This window comes from Cinclus cinclus, chromosome 4 (genome assembly GCF_963662255.1).
Source record: "Cinclus cinclus chromosome 4, bCinCin1.1, whole genome shotgun sequence".
In the NCBI taxonomy this organism is placed as follows: domain Eukaryota; kingdom Metazoa; phylum Chordata; class Aves; order Passeriformes; family Cinclidae; genus Cinclus; species Cinclus cinclus.
The window spans coordinates 28,074,796-28,094,456 of NC_085049.1; the positions used below are offsets into that span (position 1 = coordinate 28,074,796).

Below are 19,661 nucleotides of genomic sequence, written 5' to 3' on the forward strand. Positions count from 1 at the left end.
CAAAAATCAAAAACACTGACCATTCTCTCACCACCACCACTTTTCTTGGGATCCAAAATATAGCTTTTACCCACACTTAAGACATGTTTACAAGTAAAGGTTTCTGCATTGACTTGAAATTTTATCCATTTCAAAGTAGCTGATGGCAATCACATGAAATTTTACTTGCAGATCACAACCTGAACCCTCCAGTCTCCTTTTCAGTAACACATATCTAAAAGCTATAATTTACAAGCTAATGCTTACTCTATAAAAACTGCTGTCCTGCACAACTGGACTTGAATATTCAGGAGAAGGAAAGCCCAACCAAGAAAAAGGACTTGCTACCATAAAATGTCTGTTTCAAGACAACTACACTCCATGTCTTCTTAGAATTCTTACTTCCTTTCTGACTTTAATCACATGATAAGGGTCTACCTCCGTGGTCTTCCCTCACTGTGCTGACCTGTTGAAGTTGTAATTAGATACTTGGTAAATGACCAAACTGGCCTTTGAAGCTTGACTTGGAATATGCAGGTCATTCTGTTTGCACTCAGTACTATGTTTGTGATTAACATGTTTGTTGCAGTGATCCCTGCACTATTCAACAGTTTACATCTCAGTGAAATTTCTTCCATTTCCTTGCACTCACTGCTTCTGCTCAGCAATGGCCCTCTTCAGTATCCTGTGAGGACTAGTGCAGATTCCCAAGATTCACCCAAAATTTTGCTACAATTAAAACCAGCCCAACTATATAAGACAGACTTTCTCGGAAATAGTTACCAGCCCTTTGCCAGTTACAAAACCTCCTTACTAAGCTTTTCCCTTTCTCACCCTTGCTTTCGAAGTGAACTTCTCTTAACAGATCCTCCTCTTTCAAAACAGGCCTCCTTCTCTTAAAGGAAAGATTTCTACCCATGTTTTTTGCAAATGAAGTTTTTTTATTTCATAATATTTACTCTTCAGAAACAGAGGTCGTTGAGTGTTACTTCTTCATTTTTCAACAATCAATTGCAGTCACACTCAAATCTCAAAAGGCACCTTCTATCATATGCCCATCAACAAGCTAATTTAAGTGTGCTTCTTCAACAAATTAGAACAACTCTTTATGATACCTTATCCATCTAACATCTTTCCTGAGTGATTATAGCACTTTCTTAGTTTCTTGAGGGATTTCCAGTTGCTCTTCCCCCAAAACTTTGGGCCACAGGCAGCAATGTTCCTAATGGCATCAAAAAGCAGATACCTCTCTGCTTGCACTGACAACTGCTCTGTCATTTCATTGAAACAGTCTGAGGCACATCAGTGATCAGACACCTTTAGAACTGGTCTAGACACATGATTTCATTTCCCTCATTGTCATTGTAAAAATCATCTTTCCCATGCACCAACTCACAATTAGTCATTAAGAATGGAAATAATATCTTTGTAATAATATCAGAATAAATTCATACAGTGTACCTTCCAAACCTCCTTCCCCACCCCAAAACTGCCAGAACTGTAAATTTGTACACTTTAATAGCTTAACCACTATCCCTGTGACACACAGAGGAAATGCTCTCATGACCAATGCTTTGACAGTATCTAAATCCCATCACAGCTAAAAGTAAGCACGAAGTGTAATGGAAGGGCATGATTTTGGCTGCGTGGTTGGTTGTTCCCCATCCCCTAAATTGCCCAAGTGTTAGGAAAAAGAAAGAAAACCCTGCCTGGTGCTCAGTTGTGAGCTTCCCACTCTCCCTTCCTCAAAAGAAAAAAAACAAAACACACAGAGTCTGAATTCACTCTGGAATTAACAAAATCCAGGATGTCTCTCTCAAAAGTATTGTTGGACCAAAACCAAACTACTCAGTCACTGGGACAAAACAACAGAGAGAACTGCACTGTGGAAACCATGAACTTCCTTGGTTCTTGGTACCGAGCTACTGGAATGTTATATATATGTATATCTATATATTGGAATATTATATATATGTCATAGATAACCAGAAGGCTATTCCTACTGCACTCACACAGAGCAGAAGTGCAACAGCTTTACCTCCTCTTCTAATAGAAATGTCTTGTTATGCCTCTTAGGCCCATCAAGCATGTTTTCAGATTCAGCTTTGCAGGTCGATCTAAAACAAGAGCCCTAGAAGTAAATTAAAATGCAAATACCTGGTTTTATAATGCACATTAATCCAGAATAAGGATCATATTCTTGGATAAATTGAGAAAGGAATCCAATTCACCATACTGTGCCAGGGAGAGTAGAGGATAAAAATTACTAATGGCACACAGCACGGTGAATTCCTTCAATAAAATCTTCATCTGGCGGATTTAGAGGAGGGGATCAAAGTTTCTGGAGCCTAGGTTAACGAATTTGCATGGCAAAGTGTGTTAAAGAGAAACCTCAGGTGGGTAATTTAGGTCCTGGAGGATTTAGATGAAAGAAAACCCGAAACTCCTTCATTAGCACCTACAAATGGGTCTCCTGTCTCCAAAAGCACTTCTCTGTCTCAGCTGTCAGTTGCATTTACACCTAGCCCTTATAACCTTTCCCATTTGCAAAACCCGACAGCACCACAGCAAGTCAGAAAGAAGCACCATGGAAAGGGAATTTAATGAGCCAGTCAAGTGTGAAGAGCAGACCTTTGGCACTGGTGCTCCTCCCCCAGCTCTCCCCACAGTGTGCACACTCCCATAGGAGCGAGCCTGTAATACACATTTCAAGCCACTCAGTGTTATTTTCCAGACAGTTTTCTCCATGCTGGATCCCTAATGGAAGTCATGCCTGTAAAACAAAATGACTTGTTTGAATCTCTTCCTCCAGGGCTGACTGAGTACACAAAAGTCATCCACAGGAACTGAAAATTACTCCAACATGTGTGAGTTTCCAGTGTCTGAAGCTGGTTGAGAAGGTAGAGCTATCACTTTGTGTATTGTAGAGCTATCACTTTGTGATATCACTTTGTATTAAAAGAATAACATGGCAGTTGTGTCAAGAATAGCTGGAGTGGGAGAATCCAACAATGTTGCCAAAACTGTGGGCTAAGAAATAAGGGAACACTTCTGCAGTGAGGCACACACTGATTTGTTGTTATGATTTGCTTCTCCTTGCCTATTTCCTGAGAGTAATAGACAGTGCCACTTGCAGTCAGGGACTGAAGAGTAAAGAAATTACTCTCTGGATGAGGAAGTTCATAAGATCTTTGCAAAATCCTTTCAATTAACAGAGACTTATTGCTGGACAAAATTAGCTCACAAGAATTTGAAGGCTGCTACTCAGTACTGAATTTTCTCCAACAAGGAACAGAGTACAAACAAGAGACTTCCCTGTCAGTGTTAAAAAAAAACCCATGAACTAAAATAAATCAACAATTCATATGTACTGAAATTACCTTAGTTTCTCCTAACTGTTTGCCTTTCCTATTGCACACGCCATCTGTTTTCAAGCAAATTGTCTCCTATTTCCACAAGATATTCCACTACTGCTGTAAAAGTAGAAAGAATCTTCTCAAGAGCTCCTTAAAGTCTGAAATTGTTGTGTGCCTCCTGCCTGCTTAGCAAGTTTGATACTAACTCCAGAAGTAGGAGAACATCTATCTGGCAATTTTGCACAGATCAGATCCCAGAAGACCTTAAGCTTAAGGATTTTAGCAGCATCCAAAAAGAGCTGTGATCTGGTCTCTTGCAAAACAGTCACACTCCCTTTGCCTCTTTATGGGGGTGTAGGATGCCTGCTAATGCCAGCTGCTCCCAACCTTCCAAGCATGCTGATCTTACCCTCGTGTCATGTCCTAAAGTCTTCTTCCTGCAGTCTAGGAACCTCTCTGAAGCTCTGTCTTCACAACCTGTCCAAGTTAGCTTCCAGACAATCATGGCAGCCATAACAAATAAATGGTGCCTTACAAAGTGTGTGCTACACTTGAAAGGAAAATAAATCCACATTACTTGGACATACATCTACAGGAATAACAACTAGCTGCAGGCAAAATGTCTTCCCTGTACTCCGTTTCCTCATGTCTGCAGGACACTCCACTCTCTTTGCCTCACTGCTTCTGCTTTATCTTCCTGGCAGCAAATGACTGCTCCTACAGCCTCTCAAGAGAGGTAGCTGAAACTAAACTAGACCTAGCATCCTCTTTCAGATGACCTCTGGGACAACATCAAAGTGCCATGAGGCACCTTGTTGTTAAACAAGAGTCATAACACTCTCAAATTAACTGGAGGAAAAATGATTCCCTGTGCGATAGTGCATCTCTTGGTGTAAACTCAGCCTCCTGGTGAGCCATCACAGTGGACAGCAATCTTCCTAGAAAGATGCAACCCTTGCAGCCACACAGGAACAAACACAATGCAGTGTCCAAGCTGCATCCCAGAGCCCCACTGCACAACAAAGAGCATAGTACAGCTTGCAGCAAGACCCTTCTTGGCAAGTTTCCATTCTACAGACCTCCTAAATTAAAAACATTTACACAGACATATTCAGTCCCTCACTTCCATTATTGATCATCAGGACTAATCACAGCAGCAAGTTTAAAACAAGGAAGGCTTTAAAACACCCAAATGTACCTCCTGATTAAGATTTTGTTGGTATTTTCAGTTTCAAAACTACTCACATCTCAGCTCTGCTCTTGTCCTAAACATCCCTTAAGACTCTGCTGCCCAGCCAGCTAACTCCTTACCTTCCTCCTCACAGCCTTACCAGATTTCTTCCCCACCCTTAACAGCATTTTCGCAGTGCTTTGTTTTCCAGCTATGGTTTTCAGAAGTGTGGCTCTCAGCTAAACTTTTGCTTAATATTAAAGCCCTTTTCAAATATGTAATATGAAATTAGTTTGAATCCAACTGGGAAGGAAATAGAATACACTGGTTTAGCAAAATATTATTCCAGACAAATAAAGATTTTTAAAAATAACAATGAAAAATTCTTCAATAAACTGAAAAAAAGAAGTACAAGGATGGGAAATTCTGTACACTGGACAAGCTGGGATTGGATCACAGGCAAAGGAAACCAGGACCTTGATAACAACATTCTAATCCCAAGTATTTGATTTCTTTCTACTACTGTAACACTCCATGAGATGACTTGCAAAAGCAATTTTCCACACATCTATTACTCAAAAGTGAACACTCTGAATAGCAAAGGGACAATATTAGATATTAACATTTCCTGCCAACACAAACTCCTCAGAAACTGAGAAATCCTAAAGGACAAGCCTACCTAACTAGGCGGACATATCAGGAAATCTAAACTCATCACTTATTTTAAGTACTTATCACAACAACATTCCTGTAAAATATTTCAAAGCACATGATTCCAACACAAGCTCCCACCCAGAAAACACTGGTAGTGAGAAAACAAATAGATGAAAGACTACTGTTAATTGTGGGTTTAAACTGATCATCCCACCTCAAGCAACCTGTATCAAAAACCCTTCTTAAAAGGTCAGGAGTCAAATTCAAATAGATATTATGTCACATGGGCTATGTTAGAATATTTATGTTTAAAGCAATATTAATATCTCAGTTACTACAGGCAATGAATCTGATCTTTACTGCAGCTTCCACAACAGATTAATGACTTGGATTCAGTTAACACACACAAGCTTAAAACTTCCATTACTTCAAAGCATAAACTTGAGAAGAACATGAGCCTCTTGGTCTCATCACAGCACTGGTATCAGCACCAAGTGGACAGGACTTCCTCAGAGGAAGGCACTGCTGGACAGCACTGGCCTAAGACAACAATCTGTATTGCCCAGCAGCCAAGAACTCTGACGCTCCCTGTGTGAAAAAAGTCAGGTGGGTCTCTGCTCCTGAGGGTTAGGGATATGATGGAGAGGGATGCTGAGCTGATGCATCCTGCTCTAAGTGATTCCTGATTGCAGTCCAGACTTGCTCTCCAAGGCTTGGCCCAGTGGGGATGCTCTGGGTCTCAGTCATAGTTTACCTTTGGTTTTGCACCCACAAATCCCTTGATTTTCTATGAACAAGTAAACTCTGTAGCATCTCATTCACCAAGTACCTTGACATAGTTAAGAGCAAGGAAGCTTCTTTGAGAATGATTGGAAACAAGAGAGGTTGGCGGAGACTTGTCACATGGGTTATTTCCCAAATTGCCCAAAAAGGGGGCAAGAAGAGGAAAGCTCCTTGTATTTTCTTCTAATTCCCTAAATGGAAAGGTATCTTTCTTGTGTCATCTTGACATGTTCATTTTAAGAATTCATACTTAATTGTCATGTCAGCAACAATTCTGAGCAGAAACTTTGCTTAGCTAAAATGGAAACAAAGATTTGGTTGTGGAAATATTCCTCTTTTCACAGGGAGCAAGAGACACTTTCACTCCACCTTCAACGAAGTACAGATTGGCTTGCCACTCTCAAAAGCACTGTACCAATCCACCTGTTCCCACAAAACAACCTCAGAACATCTGCATCCTTGTAGTACTGAAGTAACGAGTTGGATACACTCAGCCAAGTCTCCCACAGTGAACAAATTTCCTCTCCATCAACACTGCAAGCTGCTGTTTTGCAGATCATAACAGTCAGCTTCCCCAGATAAGGCAGCTCCTTCCTGGAAATGGAAGAAAGAGCTGCCTTATCTCAGGAAAGGGAAGATAAAAGGTCACTCTTCACTAATCGGCAAAATTCTCACCTTGAAAGCTTTGCCCCTTGATTGGCATGGAACAACCAAGGTCATGGAACTTCTAATCAGATGCCTGCATAATTACTAAATCTTTCTTAATTATATCAGAGACCCAAGACCTCAGTGAAAAGGCAAAGCAAACAAAGAAGCCAATGAAGCCTCCTCTGTTGTTGGAGAAAATTGGTAATTAAAAGTCATGAGTGCACCAAAGAGTGAGGGAACAGCATCACAGTCACTGCTCAGTACTTGGGAGTGACTTGCATACAAAGCAGCAGGCTTGCCTCCCAAGGGAAATTACAGGGTACTGTGTTAGACAGCAGTGAGGAGAGGAAAAACAGGGAAAAATAGAGACAGAGTAACTCCTGCATCATCATCAAGAGCTTCATGTACCTCACAGAGAGGGACAGCACTGCCAACCAGGCCCAAGTCTGAGAAGTTCTTTCCACATGTTTATGGCAGCTCTAGAAAGTCTTCTCCCAGCCTTAGATCATGAACTGTTCCCCTGCTCTGAAGAGCACAAATGAAGTAGACCTTGTGTTCAACCTAATCCAGCCCACACACAGCCCTTGCCCAAAGACTATTCCAGTGGAAAACTTTTATTTCCCTCAATAATCAGAGCTCAGCCTTAGAGACTGCTCTTTCTCCAGAGGCCACCCTTCGAAGTTTCACTATCAGAAACTACAGAACTTAAATCTACCCTCAAAAAAAAGGTCCAAAACTCAAAAAAAGACAATGTCATGACCCTGTTCACAACATAATAAATTAAACTAGATAGCCATGGGACCTGTTGAAACCAAAGCATGTCCTTTTACTAATTAGACTATGAGAAGATAAACGCTGATCTGTTTCCTTCCCAATGATACACCATCTCAGAGAACCGAGATGGCAAAGATGGCACTGGATGGGAAAAAGGCACCATGTTATTAACCATCATTTGCAAGCAAACACAAGAATCTCTCTCATCTGCTATACAGACAGTCTTACAGATCCAATCTTAGAGAGTATCATATGCAAGAGGTACCAAGCCTGGACCATATCCTTGAAAATATGAACTTTGATGGATTATGATACTGTGGCAAGAAACCCAGTCCGACTCAGCGCACTCAGCCCTTCCAACACACAAAAAGGGAAGTGTGAAACACCAGAAGCCTAAAGAGAACAGTTTGTTGCAAAGATCAGAACAAAGAGACATTTACTACTTCACTGCTTCAAGTATAATGACCCAAAATAACGCATCTTCATGATACTCTTAAATAACTTCCCTTTAATACATGAGCAAGAAGGAATAAAGGATAAGTGCAGCAGAAGCAGTAATGCAATTTGTGGAAGTCTGCCACTGAATAAAAAATTAATAACCAACAATCTATGGCTAACTGCAGCCATTTCATTATGCTTAACTTTGACAGACTCGAATCTAATAAACTTGTATTGAAGTGCATCTGGTCCTTTTTCATCCCTTTTCTGAACTTCCATCGCTTACCAACACCATGCCCTTTCACTGCTGCAACCTAATCCCTGTACTCTGGTTTGTAATGCTGAATACTAAGCACCCAACCCCCAGGAGAGCACTGTACCTGTTGAAGATATCGCCCGACACCTTCTGCAGATACTGAAGTGCATCTGCCACCTGCTGCACAGCCTCCTCTCTGCGTAGGTCTGGCTGGATCAGGGGCACTGAGTATGTCTGGCCTTCCAAAAAGTGCTTCTGGGCTACTGTGGCCATTGTGCCTAAGGGAAAGAACAAATAGGTCATTACAGTAAACACACTGCCATTTTATCACAGCAGTTATTCAGGCAATTCACTTTCTGCTCCACTAATTATTTTAAGAAAGCATTTGCAACAGAATTGGCGAGCTGAGGAGAATGACACAAGCAGGAAGGCTGACACATTGGATTTTTAATACAGTAAAGGCAGCTACAGTGAGGTGGGAATCTCTTGCTTATCCAAATGTTCTTGGAAACCGTGATTTTATTTTAGCATGCTACTTAACAAATCTCTGCTCAGTACTATGCTGAAAACAAAGACCAAAGTTAGAAGTAAAGTCAGTTCAGAGTGGCAACAAGACTCATCAGAAATCACCCTGTCCCCTCCTCCCTGTCCTCATATTCCACGTGGATCAGGTCATCCAACCCTATTAGCAAAAGGCAGTATTTCATTTTACACTTCTGCTCCAAGAAGCACACCATCAAGTCCTTCCAAGAATAGGAGCCATGAAATTACAAGGCATGCTTGGGCACATAACCCCTTGATCCAAGTAGGTTAATGAGAGTTCTTCCATTCTGACTCTCAGGAGCTGTCTGTCTGTTGCTTCTGGTGACTGGATATTTCCTTAGTAACTATCTTGAAAGAAGCCTCCTTATTTTCGAATCCCTTCACATCTCAAGTCCAACCAGTCACCAGAATGTTTCAGTTGTGTGCCACATAGTCGTGTGACACACACCAGAGCTGTATGCACACTTTTGGAAGCAGCTGGGCCAGTACCACTGCTCTACAGCTCAGTGAGGAGACCCACCCATCACTCATGTTTCCATCCTGAGCCTTGCCCACCTCTCCCTCAGCAATTCCCAAAAAAGTTTGCCTCCCATGTCTTTACTCACAAAAATAACAAAAAAGTTCCTGGGAGTTAGAAGAACATAAGAAAAAAAAATCCATTTCTCTGAGCATATTAGAAATTGCAAACTCACAAATATATTACTGTTAGGACATTCTGAAGAATGAACAGAGTAGAGTTTCCATACAGTTTTCTAACTCAAATTCTACTGCTAGATCTTTACAACTCCCTTCGTTCCTGTTTTGTCTGTGCCTCTTCTCATTCAGGCTGTAAAAACCACACCATTTACAGGGGTTCATTACAGAGTTTCATCACACAGAGCTCAGTACATCCATATAAGAAAATATTCATTAAGCTGAGGAGAGGAAAAATAAAGGAGAATGAAAACCCAAGGTATCAGAAACAGCGCTATCTCAGGATGCACCACATTCCCTTTGTGGCACTTGAAGTTGGCAGCAGCTAGTTCAGAGAGCAGTGCTGTGTGCAACCTGCATTCCTGGCTCTATAGCAGTGCAGGCTGAGAATAACATAAATACAACCCATAAATCAGGAGCCTGAAGAGATAGTCACAACATTTAAAAAAAACAGTTTAATATGTGAAAATTAACGGGGTCTTCACAGATTCTTTCAATTCCCTATCTTGCTTCAAGAAACAAAGATACCAGATTAGGGTTGCCTGCAGCCATTTCTGTGTATTTAAGAAACACCATCCACCCTCTCCAAATTTTTCCTTTAAGATGAAACCACAGTAGGGTAGGAAAAGCTTTCTGTAAATGTGATATGGCTGTTACTTAAGGGTATTATTTTGGGATGTGGGGTTTGCTGAGTTGCTTTGGGGTTTTTTTGGTGGGGGTGTTTAGTAATGAATCATATGAGATGTAAGGGCACGTAGAAGCCTTTCCACAGTTAACAAATTTGCAAGATCAAGCCCAGCCATTAAAAAGCTGGCTCTGTTGCCAGTCTAGGAAGCCTAGACCTATTCTGTTTCATTTCATGCATCACTGGCAGCCAGACTCAGTATCTGCACTCTTTAGCGGCAATGTTTGCACACTGATTAGTCTTCTTCACTGGGCCTACTCTGCAGACAGGAAATTATTATTTATAGCTGTAAAGCATACAAGTTAATCTGAGAGGAGTACAGCTAATTTAGACACAGCAGTTTTTGATCTGCTGACCACAATCAAGCTTCAATACTTTTCCTTTCAAATCTACTATTTGACTGTCACCACAGAATAAAGCGACCAGACAACACAGCAAGGACGTGGTTATGAGTTACTCTGGCCCCAGCAGCAAAAGGAGTTTATAGTCCTCCTTGCCACTGGTCAAAACTCTGCCATTCCATCAGTGCTGCTGATATTTGGGATGCCTATTTTTAACTCATATCAGTTCAGTGACCCGATTTACCACAGTCAGATAAACAGCTGTAACTGTCCAGTCATAAAACATAGTGGGAAGCAGGGGCAAGAAGGAAACTTCAGAAACTTGTTTCATTATCAAAACCATTCCTGTGTAAAGGTAATCCTGAGAAAGCCAAGATTTTCACCTCCTGAGGGCAGAGGAGATTGTACAGCCCCAATATAATCTCTCAGACTCTTCACCAATCCTAATTCTCCAAGTGTCCTTTCTAAAACCAAGCTCAGTTCAGCTGCTGACTGACAGATGCTCCCACTCAGAAGCAGCACTCCTTTAGCTACTCCCAAACCATTTATTTCCCTGCAGTCAGAAGCTACAGACTCTCCTTCAGACCCCACTGCTCCCTTGCAAAGAGAGGAGCACCCAGTACTGAGCAAGGCAGGAAAATCCCTGGGTGCTCCTGCTCAGACTGTCACAGTTTGTTTGTCTGTCAGTAAACGTCACCTTCACAGGTTCTCAATGAAGACTCTCAAATGAGCTCCAGAGTCTCACCTTTCCTAAAACAACCCACAGTGGAGAAATATGGCAGACTCTGGAAACTACTGCCAGAGACAGGTACAAGAGACAACTCTTTCTGTGCAAGGGAACAAGTGGGAGATCTACAGCAAGGAGGTAAAACAGCAACAACTAAATTACTAGACTTGGGCAAAATCCCATGCTACAGCTGCTATTTGTTACCTCTTAGGACCAAACTAATTGGAGAAATAAGCCAGTTTTACCAACAATTTGAGTAAGGGCCTCACCACAGGGTTAGAATAAAAGGAGAATTGCTTCACATAACAGAGAGAGACTGCAGGAATAAGGAATGTTTTAAAAGGGAAAATTCAAAATATTCCCAGCAGAAGCCAGGAAGGAGAGCAAACACTGAAGGAGAGTAAGACTGACTCTTCCTTTATGTCAGACTCCAATGCACTGAGAAGGAAGCAGCACATTTTCTTGCCATGCTGCACTATCAGAATTAGTACATTAAAAAATAAAAAAAAGAGAGCTGCCATGTTAAAATATGTCAACTCTTCCACCCTATCCAACGGGTGCCAAGCCTTCATGTAACATGAACAGCAAAGGTGCAAATAAACTGCTTATATCTTACATATAGAAGGGACTTTCAGCAAAGCAACAAACTGGTTCCAGTATCACTCCAGAATCTTACAAAGGTAGCTGGTGTGTTTCCTCAGTAAGTACAGCATGCTGGAATTATGGCAGCTGACATGAAATACTCTGATGCTACAGTGAGAAATGTCAGAAAACCCAAGAGGTTTAATCATTACTGACCATCAATGGGTCACACAAAGCAGAAGAAACAGCAACCCAGAGCTGCTGCCTCTTTTTTAATTTTTTTTTGTGATCAGGCTCTGGAGGCAGCATCTGGGGGCTCCAGCCATTTTTTATTCAATTATTTTTTCTATGTCAACTTTCATGATCAAGACAAATATGCTCTGGTGTTATATAATAACCTTATTTGCCTTATTAAAGTGAAAACAAAGAGAAAAAGGTCGTTTTCTCACTGCACCACCTGCTTTCAAGTGCTATGTCCTGATTTAGAAGTTCTGACTAAATATCCTGATTGCTTAGATTTGCACTTGTGCCTCAAGCTGTCTGTGCTTTTTACCTCAGGTAAGCCAGTCCAAAGCTCCTCAGGGCTTGTGGCTATTCCTCCTCACTCAAAGCTGTTCTCTATGAAGGACTGACCATTGGGATGATTATCTAAAAAAAACAAAAAAAAAACAAAAAACCCACAACCTTAAAATATCTTAGTTTTCCAAAGGAACATAAACAAAGGCAATATTTAAAAAATTAGCTTGGCTGCCCTTAACATAAGCAGAATATAAAGCTATATACAAGCACTTAGCTGACATGTACTTTGCTGTGAAAATAAAGGGAGAATAAGGCAAGCCATCCACAATACCTGCTTCATTAACATTTTTCAAGAAGCTAGAAAGGGCAGGCTCAGGGGAGAAGAGGGATTAAATACTTTGAAGAAAAAACCAGTGTGTATACTACAAAGCTAACAGTGGCTGCTTTAGCAATTACTATGCTGCTGCTTCTGCCACTGCACTGGAAAAACAGCAAGAACTAGAGGCCTTTAAGTCCCACAGGTAGTAACATCTCTAGAAATAAGTGACAGGCTATCTCTAACCCTATGTCTCTCTTTTGTAGGATCCTAATAAAAGATCAATGCCTTGGAGCCACCTGTGAGGACATGGGGAACAGCAATATGCAATAAAACACAAGTCTGCATATCCCTCACCACACAGCACTACCCCACTAGCACCAGTATGGTTCCAAAGTGGGAACAGACCAAGCCACAAATGAACCACAGGTTAAGATCAAACATACTCAAAAGATGGAGCAGACAGGCTCTGGAAATATCAGAACGTGCTATCTCCTCTGATAGAGGAAAGTCACATCCAAAACTTGGTTAACCATGAGAAGTCATCCCAAATTCCTCCCTGAGAGTACTTTCTTACATGCAATACTTTCTACCATGTCTACCTGGGCAAAGATCTTCCCATGGTCAAATCTTCTAGCATATTCAAGTCATACCTTGATTGTTCTGAAGCCTTACCTAGAGGCTATCCCAACAAAATATCAGAATTAAATCCTCCAAGGGAAAAATAAGAACAATATAAAAAGTTAATTAGAACACCTTGCCCTCCACAGATAAAGCATACTCCTATGAGTTTACCAGCTGCAAAAACAGAGAACTGTATTTCAAAAAGAGACTTGAAAAGCTAGAAAAGCAAAATATGTCACTGCATATGACATGCTGTTCAGGGACAGGATAAGGCAGTGTGCACACACACACACAGATGTAGACACTGAAACAAAAGCTAGAAATTGTTCAAATGCAGCACAGGAGCTTATATACATGTCCTATTATTATGCAGCATACAATCATTCTGCCCTGTGTTGACATTCATAGGAGGGGATGAAATTTAGTCCTCCAGCAGAGCACACAAGAGGCAACTACCCTGGACAGGAGAGCAGGATGCATTTCCAGCAGTGAGATGAGAGGTTCACCACAGTCCCTGCGCTAATCCAACTTTACCTTTTTTTGTAGGATGCAAGGTTGGGGAAGGAGAGAAGCACTTTGATAAATTAAGAGGATGAAAAGTCTATTTATATTTTTTAATTAACCATCTTCTACAGTGTTATTAAGCAGCAATCAAAGATGCAGACGCTACTGATTTGATTGGCAAGAAGTACACTGTGCTGAATATTAAGGAACTCTGCCCCTATAAATAGGTCTAATCACCATCTGAAGGCTGCAAGTGATGAAAGAAAGACTCTAATTAGGCCCCCTAGCAGGCTGTACTCTGCCAGGGTGCTCATGTTACTAGATGTTTCTTATAGTAGCACCCTCAAACTCCATTGTAGATGTTACTGCTTTGGTCTCAAGACCTCTAGTAGCTATTTTAGACAAGAGTGGGGTTTCTCCATCTTTGGAGTGCTAGGCATCAGATGGGATTTTGCCTCCCAGTGCTATTTCTGGAACAAAAGGATTCTCCATTCCAGCTGTCCCATCCCGCCCACCATCAAGGAGTGAATTAAACTGAGGAGCTAGAGTTCCCCAGACACAGAAACTAGCAACAGGTGCAGAAAAGTAAAAAGCTTGAGAAGCCATCATTCTCCCTCCCTCCCACGAGCACACCATGGCCCAATCTATATCACAAAGTTACTTAAACCACAGCTGTAAAAGCCTTTTCTACTCATCCCCTCCAGCTTTAGAGGATACTTACTCAACCTCAATCTTTCAGCCTATCCTTACAGTATAGCATTACCTCAGAAGAATAGCAGGAATGAAAAGTTTGTGTAGAAAATGAATCCTATAGGGCATCTCCTGCTCCCACAACTGCGCATTGATATGGGACTACCTGAACAGCCAAAACCTTTTCAAAAGGAGTCAGCCTCACATCAGCCCATGGCCCTGCAGAAGCAGCAGAGCACTGAGGAGCCTGAAAGTCTGCAGGATTACCTGAAGAAAAGCACTGACCTGTCAAAAATCTCCTTCAGAAAGTGTTTAAGGCAGCAAGCAGCATTTAAGCACCTCCTTCTCAAGAAGCCAGAACCTGTTAAAAACACCTTTGGCTCAGACACTTTGTTTTGAAAGAAACAGTAGCTGTGGCAGCTATTACAGGTGAAATCTGGAGACTCCCCTTTACCCTAAAAACTTCTCAGAGCCACTTTGTCGGTTTGTCACATACTGCCATATTCCACCTAGGCTTAAGAGAAAGAATCAAAATTTGAGATCTCAGACCCCAGCCTTACAATAGCATGTGGCAACTCCTTGGCAAAATACTTGAAATTTAAAGATGGATTAGATACAACAGATTATACTGACTGTCCAGAAGAAAGAATGCTATTGCATTAAATTTTTTTAAGAGAATCTGAAAAGTAGAGACTTACAAGAATTTAGAGGTGCACTTCAATCCTGCCAGCTCCATAAGCTAAGACCCCCTCTAAGCCTCCACTGTCTTCAGGACAATCTTTCCCCTCAACCCCTTAACTGTTTCGTTAAGTACAGGCAGCCTCCCTTCACTGCCTCACCTTGCTGAGAAAGCCCTGTCCTCTAAGCACAGGCTGAAATTGATTTCCTCCAGCTGGATACATAAAGCTCATTTTGACTGACAGATGTTGATACCTAAAGTTAATCAGAAAATCCCCTCTGCGACTGCCACCTTTGGCTCTCATCAGTAATGGAAACAATCAGATGCTGTAATGAACAATTGATCTGATTCCAGGGCAGGATATTCAGCTGACCACAAACACTCTGCTAACTGCCTGCCTTCCCTTCCAATAACTATTTATTACAAAGGAAGCCTAAACAAATAGCTTAGCTATACCTACTATACACACATAACTAAAATTGAGAATCCCATCCCAAACACCCAGACACAACTCTTTTCTCTTTGATTTCCTAAATGGGAGCACTTTGGTTTTGTATGCCTGAAGTACACAGAAGCCACTGGCTATGCAAAGTCCTCTAGAGAGCAATATCTCTGCAATAGGTTCTCTTAAACAACGGAATTCCAAAACCAGGCTACCCAGAATGCTGCTGTAGAGCTTCCTGCAGAATGTCTGGAGCGTCTCATTTTCACTATCAGACCACAGCAATACTTACTTCCAGAAACACACCATGTAAAAAAAAAAAAAAAAAAAAATCCAGCTAGTTTTTCCCTCCAATTTTCTGATGCACAATCAGCTCCACCCTTCTGCAGAGGGACCTTAGCTGCAGATCTAACCACTGCCCCATTTCATTGCCTCAATACATAACTCACAATGTCCTGGCTTTCACCTCCACATTCAGTACCCTCTGCTCCAAAGTTCTGGAGTTTTACAGCCCCCAGGCTCCACATGCAGTATTACAAGGAAGCCTTAGCCATTCAGTTAACAAAACAACCAAATCAAACCATTGACCAGATCTGTTCCTGCCTGCTTTATAAATTCAAAAGCAAAGGCACTGCTTACATTTGTAGAAGATGACAGGAGGGGAACTCACTAAATAAGGAATGTCATCAAGTCTGTTCACATTTGCTAGAAGGAATATCCCTACAGAGTGGCCTTATTGACAGGAGCTGACAAAAAGCTGGGTCAAAAAAATGTCACCTGGACAGAGTATTTTCTGGGAAAGGTTATCTTGTGAAGGGGTCTAAGCAGAGCTGACTAGCTACAGAAATTATTTTTCTGAGTGATAAAAATGATTCCCTTTGATCTCTTACACCACAGCCATGGGAAAAGTAACAGTTTCAGACATAATCCTCTTCTTCCTCTGCATACTACCTTTTATCTAAAAAATGTTGTAAAAAAAAAAATCTGCCTTGCTTTCAAGATTACCTCAACACTACTTTTCCCCAGCCCTCAATTTCTAGCCTTCTCTTTCACTCCCTAAGCTGAGCTTGATGTGACCACAGTGACCTGGTACTACCCAGAAGCCAGACTGCAGACTAGCTCCCAGGAATTATCTGCTTTCAGTTTTCTGGCCCATGAACCCCTGAGCTGAGAGAACAGCACTTTGTATCTGAAGGAATGAAGTTTAAAATTCAGTTTAAATATCTGAAGTGATAGAAGAAGGGCAGATGCTAAGAATAGCAGACTGTGCTGCTCTGGGAGTGCCTCAGGCACTCTTCTGCCTTAGGGCTCTGGAGGTATGGCTGTTTCCCACCCATTCAAAGCATCCCAGGAACACAGAGATATATCAGGCAGCTTCTACATCCCAGCTTTACTACTCAGACAAGACAAACATAATGAAATATCAGGAGAACTTATCAGCCAACCTTCTTAAAATAAAGTCTAAGCAAGGGACAGTTGACTGGAGCACCCTTGATTCCCAGAAAATTGGCATGAAGAAAAGCCTCTACAAGGACATGCCAAAGCTACTTTGCTTCCGGACCTTGTCTCTGGCAAGAGCAGCACTCTCTGCTCCACTTCCTTTCATTGCCCCAGGAAGGCTCTGTATTTCAGGGAACTGCCAAGGAATGGGGACAGTTCTAGCTTCTACCTCATCTACTCCAGGATGGGTCAGCCCAGTCTGCAAATCATGACCAGCAATACCCACCACATAACCTCCATGAAATAAGGAGGTCATTCCAGGCAAACTTCCAGCTGACATTTGCCACAATCATATGAAATGCTACAACCACAGTCAGCAATATCCCACATTCCTTGTTGGAAGCTGCACTGTAACTTGCAGAGAGTCAAGAATTAGCCCCCTCTGGACAGGAATAAAGAACTTATTTGGAAAGAGGTATTTGGGAAAATCCAGGTGCTATTCAACCACTCAGTATCTGGACCACATTTAATAACCAAAAAAGGGAAAAAAACCCAACCAAACCCACACACACCAAAAATACAAACAACAAAAAAACCCTCCCATAAAAAAAACGCAAACAAAAAAAAAAAAGGGAAACTTTATCACAGGGTTTCCTGTAGATTACTAAAATAAATACTATCAATGACCATCACTGTTGGATGTGAACATCCCTACATCCATCAGCATCCTTTCTTCATGTGCACAGCTAGGTCTAGTTGTCCAGTGTCTTCTTACTGCTGGCCAATTCATTCCTTATTTTGAACACAGAAAAATATTATTCCGATAATTGCAATTATCATATGAGCACTTGGGTTCACTTGCAAACACTGACAATATGGTTTTATTTGACAAATCATTACAACCAGCACAAGTACTGGCCTGGGAGTGTACTTGGAATAGTATAAAACACTCAAACCCTATCACAAGCCATTAGCCAACTCTCTGAGGAAAAAAATCACATAACGCACAACACAGCATCCCACGCCTCTCTCAAACACCTCCTTCTTTTTTGTTTCTCCCTTCAGGCTGCAACATCTCCTGTCTGTCCCTACAGGGTACCTTATCTACACTGAAGAGGCATTGTCCTTGCCATTCCCTGAAACACTGTGTGAAACTCTGGAGTCCAGTATGACACGGCCAACTTGAGGATTCCATGCTCCATACCTGCCTGGCAGATCTCCCAACAAACACAGAATAGCTCAGGTAGAAAGGGAACTCAGTGAGTCATCTGGTCCAACCCCCTGCTCACACAGAGTCACCCTAGAGCACTTGGCACAGGATTGCACCCAAATGGTCCTTCAATATCCTGTGAAAGAGACTCCACAACCTGTCTGGAAAATGTTTTTGTGAGGCTGAAAAGACCCAGCTCTCAGAAGAGTGATGCTCCAGTCCCTTAATCAACTTTGTCACTCTGTCCTGGAGCTCCTTGTGTCACATGCCCCAAGGAGTCCAGAATTGGACACAGCACTCCAGGCGTGGCCTCACCAACACTGGGCAGAGGGGCAGGATCACCTCCCTCGACCTGCAGGCAATACTCTTCCGAACGCACCCACGATAAGAAGTGCAAGGAACCATTTTCCAAGCCTGCTGTCCCTCCCTAAGTGGCGCTGCTAAGCTCTCCTGCCCAACAGCCGGCGGGGTTCCGGCCGGGCAGCGTCTGCGGCCCCCAGATGTGACAGGCCGCAGTCTCAGCACAGTCTCCCAGGGAGGCGCCGCTCGGGCCCGGCGGGAGGGCATTCACCACAGCTCTCCGGAGCCGCTCCCCTGCACCGCCGGCCACCCCGGGTCCCACGGTTCTCCCGGGGCTCTGTGGGGCTCGGGCTCGGCCCCGCCCCCCGCACGCGCTCCCCGCCGCGCCGCGCGCCCCTCACCTGCCGCCCGCGGCCGCGCCCCCGTGCCCGCGCCACTTCCGCCCTCACGTTACGTCACTTCCGCCCGGCCAGGGCGCCCCCGCGGGCGGGACGCCCCCTTCCGAGAGGAAGTGACAGAACGGTGGATGTCCTGGACTGGGTGGGACCCACAGCGATCCCCGGGTCCAGCTCCCGGCCCTGCACAGGACACCCCAACAATCACACCGTGTGCTCGAGAACGTTGTCCAAACGCTCCTTGAGCTCTGCCAGGCTGGTGCTGTGACCGCTGCCCTGGGGAGCTGTTCCAGTGCCCAGCCACCCTCTGGGGGAAAAGCCTTTTCCTGATATCCAACCTAAACCTGCCCTGGTACGGCTTCAGGCGGTTCCCTCGGGTCCTGTCGCTGTCACCACAGAAAAGAGATCAGTACCTGCCCCCCTCCTCTTTGGAAAATTGAACATCACTATGAAGTGTCCCCTCAGTCTCCTCCAGGCTGAACAGAGGAGCAAGTGATCTCAGCTGCTCTTCATAGCCTTGCACTCCAGACCCTTCACCATCCTCGTGGCCCTCCTCTGGACACTGTAATAGTTTCAGCCCGACTTCTGCACCTGGGCTCTTCCTTGCTTCCATGTTATCGTGTGCAGAGTACGGCAAGCGAAAGAGGGAATCTGTCTCACACGTCTCTCCGCCGCTCCTATTTAGAGTTGGGCAATTTAAAAGCTGACTTAACAAATACAGAATTTTTAACAATGTTGCACTAGTTTGTTATCATGCCGCTTTCACGTTTCCCTTTGTGCGCACACTCCAGCAACCAAGGTCTCCCAGTACAAACGTTCATGAAAAATTAATTGCGAGAGTGCATCTGTAAACATTAAATACACATGGGGCACATAGCCCTTTGAAGGGCTATGTGCTGCACATGACAGAGG

The 19,661-nt window shown here is 42.9% G+C and overlaps 1 protein-coding gene across 2 annotated transcripts in view; it reads right to left on the minus strand.

The window, feature by feature from the left end:
* The window catches only part of WASHC1 (WASH complex subunit 1), a 38,596-nt gene extending 19,809 nt beyond the window's left edge, over positions 1–18,787 (minus strand). Inside the window, exons 1-3 of one of the 2 annotated variants that reach the window (XR_009933123.1) lie at positions 18,756–18,787; positions 12,184–12,278; positions 8,184–8,337 (exon numbers count right to left, since the gene is read on the minus strand). Coding sequence is in view for 1 of the 2 variants with exons in the window: in XM_062490987.1 (XP_062346971.1) it covers positions 8,184–8,362 (179 nt within the window). In the remaining variant the exon portion in view is untranslated. Of the gene's footprint in view, positions 1–8,183; positions 8,363–12,183; positions 12,279–18,755 lie in introns of those variants that run through there. The other variant, XM_062490987.1, reaches the window with a different exon arrangement.
* Positions 18,788–19,661: the final 874 nt, after the last annotated feature.